At 39.1% G+C, this 9,940-nt stretch overlaps 1 protein-coding gene across 1 annotated transcript in view; it reads left to right on the top strand.

The window, feature by feature from the left end:
• LOC139924367 (voltage-gated inwardly rectifying potassium channel KCNH2-like) overlaps positions 1 to 9,940 on the top strand; it is a 74,700-nt gene that overhangs the window by 25,696 nt on the left and 39,064 nt on the right. The window contains exons 4-7 of the mRNA XM_078287587.1: positions 285 to 759; positions 1,520 to 1,692; positions 2,721 to 2,803; positions 3,912 to 4,034. Coding sequence (XP_078143713.1) covers positions 285 to 759; positions 1,520 to 1,692; positions 2,721 to 2,803; positions 3,912 to 4,034 — 854 coding nt within the window. The remainder of the gene's footprint in view (positions 1 to 284; positions 760 to 1,519; positions 1,693 to 2,720; positions 2,804 to 3,911; positions 4,035 to 9,940) is intronic.

The raw sequence follows: 9,940 nt of genomic DNA, 5'->3' as shown, positions 1-9,940 counted from the left end.
TGTACAGGAAGTGGGCCTAAGAAAAATCATAGAGGGACATTTTGAAAACTGAGATATTTCAATTCTAACATTCAGAACCAGTGGCCTTTCTAGTGTTAAGTAAAAGTAAAATTACTCACTTCAAAAAATACTTAACAAAAAAAAAAAAAAAAGCTAATAAAAAAAAAAGCTGCTAACAAAAGTAATTGCAATTTGTTTCTTTTACAATTGTTCTAAAAACTTTTTCTCCTACAAATCAAACAACGCGCCCCATCACCTCTCTCTTCCTCCTCTGGCACCTCCAGCTCATCGGCGGCGGCTGCGCCTCCTCCTCCGCTCCCTCGGGCCCGGAGGGGAGGCCATGTCGCAGGACTCGGAGCTGGGGGCTCCCCGGGCCGACCTGCCCCCTCTGGGACACGAGTCGGTGGCCCTGGACAAACTCCTGTCCCTCCCTGAGAGACAGCGGCTGGAGGGAGCGGGAGCCGGACTACTGCTGTGGGACCAAGACGAGGAGGAGGAGGAAGGAGGAGGAGGAGGAGGAAGAGGAGGAGGAGAGAGGGAGAGCTTGGTGGAGACCAGGCGAAGGAGCGACGGAGATCGAAAGAGGAGGGGAGGCGCTGAGGTTTTGGGGTGGCAAAGAGCTGGGATGCTGGTGGATACAAGAGGAGGAGGAGGAGGAAGAGGAGGAGGGAGGGACCTCCATGCGGGCCTCCCCCCAACCCCGGCCTCAGCCCCCCCAACACTGGCCCTGCCCCTTGCCTTCTCCCACGCTTCATCTGGGTAATTTGTTTTGGATATAACATTGTAGAATCCTTATGAAAAGCTGTGGTGATGTTTTTTCTATGAATTTCACCTTGCCTACAACATTTCATTAGGATTGGTTTCAATGGGAATTTTCATGTCACATGGTCTAAGTAATGTCTCAGAGAATTTCAATAGTATTGGTTCCATGTGAGAGTTTAAAGGTAGTACATGTATAATTTTAACATCAATAAATCATTAGCGCATTAATTTTGAGACATTAGTATAATTACAGTAAACAAATGCAGTGTAGAGCCTCTACTGGCCTCTGCACTGCATTTTACATTGTGAGCCACCTGGTCTGCAGGATTGCTTTACGGCACAAAACAGGAAGAGGACGCTCTGTTTGTTCTTCCAGAGCAAACAGAGCTAAAGCTTTTCTGGTTTCTGGCAGATGTTGAAAGGAGGGATAGTGTGACGGAAAAATCACTTCCAACATGTTTATCTTCTTCAGGGAGGGGGGACAGGAAGCAACAGGGCTTATTGGAAATGTAGGCTTAATTTGGAGAAACACCAGCAGTAACAGTACCACCGGTGAGAGATAGAGGCTAGCAATCGTCTTGACCATGGTCTCATTTGTTTATTTGTTTTTTAATTTGTTAATCTGACAATGTATCCACCTTTAAGTGTCATATAGTCTATTCTGAGTAAATAAAAATTAAGAAATAAGTATTGCCCTCTCGAACACTGGATTGCTTTAATATCAGGATTTTTATTTTTTTAAATACATTCTATCTAGGGGAGAGAGAGGAAGAGGAGGAGACGAGGATGACTGTCCCTTCCATGGTAACCGTCCTCCCAGCAGGTTATATGGGAGCTCTGGGAGTTTAAAACATGCCACCTCAGTGGACGATATGAAGACTGGGCAGAGTTACTGGGAGAAGAGGCTGCAGCTGCGACACAGCTGTACTGGTGAGGGAAACCCTGCATTTTAAAGGATAAATTCGGCGATTTTGGACCTATATATAATTTGTCTACCTGTTGTACTTGGACCCACAGAGAATATTGGCTCCAGAGGCAGCTGTCAGTTGAAATAGCGAGCTCTTGCCTCTTGCTGCTAACAATGAGTTCTAATGGGGTTTGTCAAAATATCTACAAAAAAGCCAGTCTGTAAAAACGATTTGGCGACCGACCGACATGTAATTCCTTACATTTACCCTTGCCTTTCACCTCATGTTCATCAACACATTTATATCCTTTTATTACATCCCTCATATGGGAAGATGGATTATGTTCTTTATGACTGTTGTGTCTTCACAACTGTTGAAGACAGAGCCATGAAACAAAAACCAGAATGCTCAATGCCCAACACATCAGTTTGACCACCCAGATTTTCATGCAAAATCATACAGTCACTCTAGTAATGCATTTGTTTCAGCAGAGCATGTCTAAAAGAATCAACATCTGTCACATACAACATAAATATATATATATCAACTTGATAAATTATTGTATATTAACATGCCCAGAATTGGAAAAGTTCAATGGTCTAATAATCCGTATTTTGCTCATTTTTAAGCCAAAACACATAAATGAAAAATGTACATTAAAAGAAAACAGAGCAAAGTTAAAAGATCTATCAGGTTAATCATTGTTTTATGAAGGATTTCTGAACAATGTGAAATATTTGTCTTTGTATATTTGTAATATATTTTGACCTTTTCACTGAAAGACAGTAAGTTTAAATGCTTACAATTTCTTTGACTTTCGCCTTAGAGGTTTTTACCCTGTAAAACATTAAATTAATGCTGAACCACAGCTATAAAAAGAAGGTAAACCATAAAGAATATCATGAAGCCATACAGGATGACTGTAAAACTTGACCTTTGACCTCAAAGGTTACCCATTTGCGCTGCCTCTGAAAATGCCCTCATTACTCCAGTAACTGCAGTTGTTCTAATGTGTCTTTATCTAATTTCATTCTCCCCTCTCTTCTTTAGCTGGTATGGTAACCAGTAGAAAGACCAGTATGCCAGTTGGGACGTCCGACACGGATCTGTTGCGCTGCCGGACCCTTAGCCAGGTAACACACGTACACACACACACACACACACACACACACATACACACATGCACAGATGACTGACACACAATCATAGACATACACAGGCGCAAATACACACAAAAACACCTCACTATATACCATGAGTTGTTGTTCTGGTAAAGACAGTTCTTTAACCAAAGCAACAACACTTAAATGAGTTGGATTAGTGTGTGACCCTTTTTGTACAGCCGTTACCTGACTTTGTATCTTGGTTAGTGTAAAGTAGTAACCTGATGCTATGATGTGCAACTGCTGAATGTGTTTTAGCTTTCTTTTTCAACTTCCCTTTTCATAGATTTTTGTGTTTTGGATACAAGCAGTCTTCCTTTTTTGGGTCTTTCTTGCATCATGGTGAACTCTGCTGCATTCATGTTGCCTTGTACAATAAGGATTTTGATCCAAAAGTCTGACTTTTTCTTTCTTTATCCATATCTATCCACATAATTTCAGTTATTGACATCAAGGTTGTACGTTTGTTCTTTGTTTTTTGGATAAGGACTGACCAGTGCATTCTCTGTTTTGATCAGAATGATGTTACTTCTAATTTTTCCTCATAAAACATCCAGTATATTTAGCAAAGTGTATGCTTTGGTTATGTTTTTACTCATGACAGATGATGCCGTCCCTCTTCATTACCCCTCACATTTTACCACTGAACTCCCCTTATGGAGTGTCTGTGACTTGTTTGACCTTGTGGAACTGATTTGACTGATTTCATACTGATTTGATTTAAAAAAAAAATTGCTTCTGTCTCTCTTCTTAGTTCTTATTCTATTTATTTTCCTAGCACTACTCTCTTACATAACTGTTCTATAAACACAGGAATATTTTAAGGGCAATAACGCCATGACCCTTGACCTCCTTTGTTTTTTGGTTGGTTGTAATGTTGGTGATCTTGGAATTGAAGCCTATTCTACTGTTGCACTTATTGTGAGTCGCTCTGGATAAAAGCATTATTTCATGAGTGAACTGTACAGTAAATGTTGATGTAATCTAGTTGTGATCATTTGCCTAGGTGCCGTATTTAACCCAGTGTGTGTTTTGTGTGTGTGTGTGTGTGTGTGTGTATGTGTGTGTGCAGGTGCAGCAGTTGACCCAGAACCTGTTGGACCCGAAGGCGGACTCCTTTGTGGCGTTGCCTCCCGGCGACATCCGACCTCCCTGCAAACTGATAGACAGAACCCACCATGTGACTGAGAGAGTCACCCAGGTTAGTAGAGACACACACACACACACATACACACACACACACACACACACACACGCGCGCGCGCGCGCACACACACACACACACACACACAGCCTGGCTGTTTAGACATTCATGAAAACATCAGAGTAATGCCACAAAGTGTTTTCATGTCTGACTGTGAATGCAGCATTCGTCCTCTGTGCTGTTTTTACATATTTTATCCACTCAGTGGCAGCAGTGAGCTGATTTTGCCATACAGGGCACACAGATTTCTGCAAGTAGGGTCCTTGAAGGGGCCCCTAGGGACCTTGAGGGGATTCCAGGGGATCCCTAGCAGTTTAATTTCACTATAATTTAATTCACTAGATACAATCACAGTTAGAGAAGGTGTAAGAAGGACTATTATAATCATAGGTTTCACTCTCACCACTATTATCTCCTCATGGACAGTGTAGACAGTTCTACAATTCATTACTAAATCACCAATAACTAAAATTTTCCCATATGGGTCCCTGGGACTAAATCTGTGGGTCTGTGGGGTCTAATGTGTGTGTGTGTGTGTGGTTGTTTCAGAGAATTTCACCAATATTTATTTCATTGGGAATTTCAGTGTCACTTGCAAATGCTGTTTTAAAGGATTTGCTCAATATCAGTATGTGTTTCGGTTTGCAAGTATTCAGCATCCATGATGTGGTTTTATGGCTGTGATGTAACATCAGGGATGTTGTGGAGGGTAATACACCTATTTATTTGTGGAATAGACTTTACCACCTTTGTAAGTTAAGTAACTTAAATCAGGTAAATCCATAGTTTACATCAGTGGTTCTCAACGTGGGGTCCGGAATGTAGAAGAATGACTGTTTTGATCATAGTTTCACTGTTATCTCTCTACCTACAATACAGATAGTCATGGAATTCTGGACAAAATCATATCTAACAATAAAAATATTCTCAGATTTGGGTCTGAGAGACAAAATCTCATCAAATGGGGGTCTGTGGCTCTAATGTGGACTAAATTAGGGTCCTTGATGTGAAAAAGCTGGAGAATCAGTGGATTACATCATAGGAAGTACTATCAAACTGATGAAATGACATAGAATAGGGTCTTTTTAAAGAAAAAAGCATCACCTATTATAATGTATTTCTGAAAATATTACTGACAGGAGGTCATAGTTTACCACCATTTTTATTTATCACTACATCACTGAGTAACATAGATGGGGATCGGAACCTGGATCTGCCAAGTGGAAAATCGATTCCCCTCCTTGGGCTTAAAGGGAGATATTTGGCTTTACAAGGTTTCAGAGTCCTTCACGGTTTTGTCTTAATGAGCTGAGGGTTTACCTCTGTCTTCTGGGGCTGCTGGGATTAATGCTGATGAACAAACACACCTAGTGTGTGCATGTGTATCTATGCAAAGATAGGATGAGATGACATTAAACTTTATTGATCCCTGTGCTGAGGTGGGAAGTATACGTCTCTGTACTGTGCTGTACTTTCTGTACTCAAGTAAGATTTTCAAGTATCTGTACTTACAAAACAGACTTATTTTCCGCATCAGACAGCTTCCATCCTGGAAGCAGTAAAGAGAAGGAAGGAAGCAGAAAGAAGAGAGAAACAATAACAGAGCAGAGAATTAACGGTAGAGAATTCAGCTAGCAATTGATGAATTCAGTTAGTGATTTGAGCTGCACTTTTTTCGATGACTACTTTTACTTTTATACATAAGTAAATGTAAGACCATGTACTTTAATACTTTGACTTGAGTGAAATATTTGAAATGGTACTTCAACTTTTACCATTATCAGAAATGGAAAAAAGGAAAAAGTCTGGGATTTTAAAATGTCGGAATGCTGTATAATGATTTCACAGACTGGGGCATGTTGTCACACTTTTTACTCATTGGTGTATTTCTCAGCAGTGCCGACATTGTAGAATATTTGATATAGTACATAATTTATTTATTTATTTGGGAAAAAATGGATTTAGACACAAAAAATGCACATCCTGTCATTCACATATACATGTAGTTTTCAGACATATGAACAGTGCAAGCAATGCTGTACAGATTAGCACAGACCAGAGGTAGTGTGTGTGCAGAGGTAGTGTGTGTGTGTGTGTGTGTGTGTGTGTGTTACATTACGGTAGCCTACACAAATTACAGGATAATTACTGTGTAATTACATAGAAATTATCAGGAAGTAACTGGTCATTTCTGGTAATAACAAACAACTATTTTGGAATTATAATGTGTAATTTCTCAGTTAAATGCCGCTAATTTCTGGTGATAATGAGTAATTATTAGTCAAGTTGCACAATAATTACTGAATAATTACTATGTCATACTCGAAGAGAACATTTGCTTACCGACGATTCCAATACCTATTATGAAAGTACTAGACAACACCATGATAACATGGGAACTAATGGGTTTTCATGCTAATCATTTCTTGTCATCACCAGAAATGACCGGCATTTAACCGAGAAATTGCACATTATAATTCCAAATAGTTACTCGTTATTACCATAAATTACCAGTTACTTCCTGATAATTCCTATGTAATTACACAGTAATTACCCTGTAATTTGTGTACTGTGAAGTGCTACCATTTTCATTTGTCATTTATCCCTCATTTAAACAAAGACCTTTTTTTAAGAGTTCCATTATAAAAACATTATAAAATCATCGAGAGGGGCAAGAAATTGTAATTTAAGTGTTTTGCGGTCTTTTTATAAGGCGCATAGAAGCATAACTAGTAGCATAACTGCTGGATTTAAAAGACAATGGAGATGTGACGTACGGGATAGAGCCTTCTAAATACATACAATGTATGTGCCTTCTGGTGGTTGAATACATATTTAATGATTGTTTATTGTTCATGCATGCATGCAAGTGTGTGTGTGTGTTTCTGAGAGGACAATATCTACAGGTTTATCCTCTTAGCACAAAGCCAGAGGCCCCTGCCATGTATAATAAATGAGGATCGGTCAACACGTTGATGACAGAACGTGTCACTGCGGTTGGATAGGGAAGATGAGAAGCTTAGAGAGGGCAAAGGGTTGCGTGGCAGGTAATCCAGGTCCAAATACTGACTTAACATTAACACATATTCAGTGTCTATTAGTGAAAAAAAACTCTCTCTTCTCCTGGATTTTGGCTTTTTTCTCTTTTCAGCTGTCAGGAATGAAACAGTTTAGTCTTAAAATTGGGGTTAGGCTGATATCAGGGCTAATATTGGCTTTTTATTATAAATCAGATATACCAGTCGGTGTCATCAACCTCTGATATGATGGATATGATGCAGTTTGATTGATTACATATTTTTTGTAGAATTGATCCCACTGGCTATGGGAAGCCCTTACCCTGAACTGATTCTAATGTGACATTTTGATTCCACATGCACAAATATCATTTTTCTTTATCATCATCATCATCATGGGTTTCTAGTCTGGGTCTTCTGCGCTTGGAGCTGCTTTGCTTAAAGCTGCCTTGATCGCAGTTGTTGAGGAAGGGGAGAGTGTTACTCAGCTTTTATGTTAATTCTTCCGTATATTACATTTTATTTTTCATTTTGTAATTGTGTTTCTCCTTTTATTACTTGTTTTTTACTTACTTATAGTTATTTATTATCACGTGGTTAGGCACAAACCTTTATGTAAAATTTGTATTTAGTTGTATCTCGGTTTGTGTTCTAGTTGTATCTGTGTATCTCTTGTATTACCATTTATGTTTACCATTTTTTTATTTATTATTTTTTATTCAACTTTATTTTATTTAATTGTGGTACTTGTACATCACTGTACAAATGTAAAGCACTTTGTAAACATTGCTTTTAGAAAAGTGCTATACAAATAAAGTTATTATTATTATTATTATTATTATTATTAGAAATACAAGTAGAAGTAGAATTAGGTTAGGCTAAGGGAATTAATGTAGCCAGTGGAAAGTCCTCACAAGTATATACATTTTGTGTGTGTGTGTGTGTGTGCATTACCAGGGATTCCCTGCTAACCCCATGGGTCTGATTTACCAGCTCTGCTCCCATTCCATCAACACCAGTCACACACACACACACACACACTGCTGACGCAGACAACACAACACGCATTCGTTATCTGCCTTCCTCTCCCTTCTTCTCCTCTTTTCCACCCCTCTGTGACCTTTCCTCTCTTGTTTCATCTTCCTCTTCTTTTTTTGTTTTTTGTTTTTTTCTCCTCTCTGCTCTTCCTTTCCGCTCCTCTTCCCCCCATATACATTCTCAGTTTGTTTTATGACCCTGTTGTTAAGGTTATTAGCCAAGACGGTTTTATGGCTGTTAGTCTGTGTGTGTGTGTGTGTGTGTGTGTGTGTGTGTGTGTGTGTGCGTGCGTGCGTGTGTGTGTGTGTGTGTGTGTGCGGGCGTGCATCTTTGCGTAGGAGGCACCAGCTGTGTTCATCTAGAGGCAGATCCAGCTTAATTGTAACTGTCTGATGAACACACACACACACACACACACACACCTACACACACACACACACACACGCACACACACACACACACACACACACATTTGGCCTGTAAATTATAAATGGTGTCTGTTACTCCTTGCAGTAAAATGAGCATTGCTAGTCTGCATAGATAAGTAGAACGATAGAGAGCATCATAAATGGCTACTTCTCTAACTAAAATGATCAAGGACCGGAATGAGATACCATGGTTTTCAGCAGAGGCGGGGATTTGAGTCACATGACTTGGACTCGAGTCACAGTTTCAATAGCTTGAGACTTGACTTGTTGCATGAAGAGACTTGAGACTTGACTTGACTTGGGTTCTGGTGACTTGGGACTTGACTCTGACTTGTACTTTGATGACTTGAAAAGGTTTCTAAAGTCTTGACTTGAGATCTTGTGTTTGTGTAAATGACTTAGATTGAAAGTGATGAGATTTGTTCCAGCAGACGACTGAATTTAAAGTCTGTTTTCTGAATTTCTATGGAATGATTGAATTTATTAAAGTTGAAACTGATTATAGAAATCAAACTCATGATGCTCTTACCAAGTTTTTATCCTATTAAAACCATATTGCATTGAAAAGTCCTAGATATTTAGTTTTCTTTAAGATATTAAATTGATACTGGACTCTTGATTTGTTCTGACTTGACTTGCTGTTCTACATTTAGACTTGACATTAATGACATGGACTTGACTTGGACTTGACTTGGTAATCTACATTTAGACTTGGGACTTGACTTGAAACTTGTATTGTTTGATTAGCATGAAAGTGTGAAGCTGTAGTGTGTGGATCAGGTGTGCAAGAGTAAAGATGGAGACTGTAGATCACCAAGATCACCAATTGGAGACTGTAGTTCACACCCCTTGATATGAAAAAAACCCCAAATCCAATTAAAATGACCGTAATAAGTAGAGTCAGACTGATAAATCAGTTTGTTGATATTGTTTAAAAATTGGATGCCGGCCAGTCAGTGTCGTCCACCTCTGTTATGATGGATATGACACTGGTTGTCTATGGGAGACCCTTAACCTTAATTGATTCCTATGTGATGTTTTGGATGAATTCCACAAAATATGTTTATTTATAATGGTTCTCAATGGAGGATTTAGTGTCCCATGATGGTCTAAATGCTGTTTCAGAGGCTTTTCCACCCCGACAAGAATACAATTCTGGGATAAACACTGAATACTTGGAATTATTTGGGAATGTTTTGGCATGGAAATTGTGAAATTTAATGATATTGAGAAAAATATAAAATATTGGCTACTAAATATCAACTATTGCCAAAATCAATGATTACAAACACTAGTAATAATATCTCATAGTTATTTTGAAAAGGAACCAATGGAGAGCAGCAATTTCTCTGTTCCAGAGGAATGAAACGCTGCTTTTGCACTCTGTGTCCAACAGTAAGCATCGGGTACGATTGTGAAA

This window comes from Centroberyx gerrardi, chromosome 13, assembly GCF_048128805.1.
Source record: "Centroberyx gerrardi isolate f3 chromosome 13, fCenGer3.hap1.cur.20231027, whole genome shotgun sequence".
NCBI classification, from domain to species: Eukaryota; Metazoa; Chordata; class Actinopteri; order Beryciformes; family Berycidae; genus Centroberyx; species Centroberyx gerrardi.
Note: the sequence above shows the minus strand (reverse complement) of the source record. Positions and strands in the feature narration are given on the sequence as shown.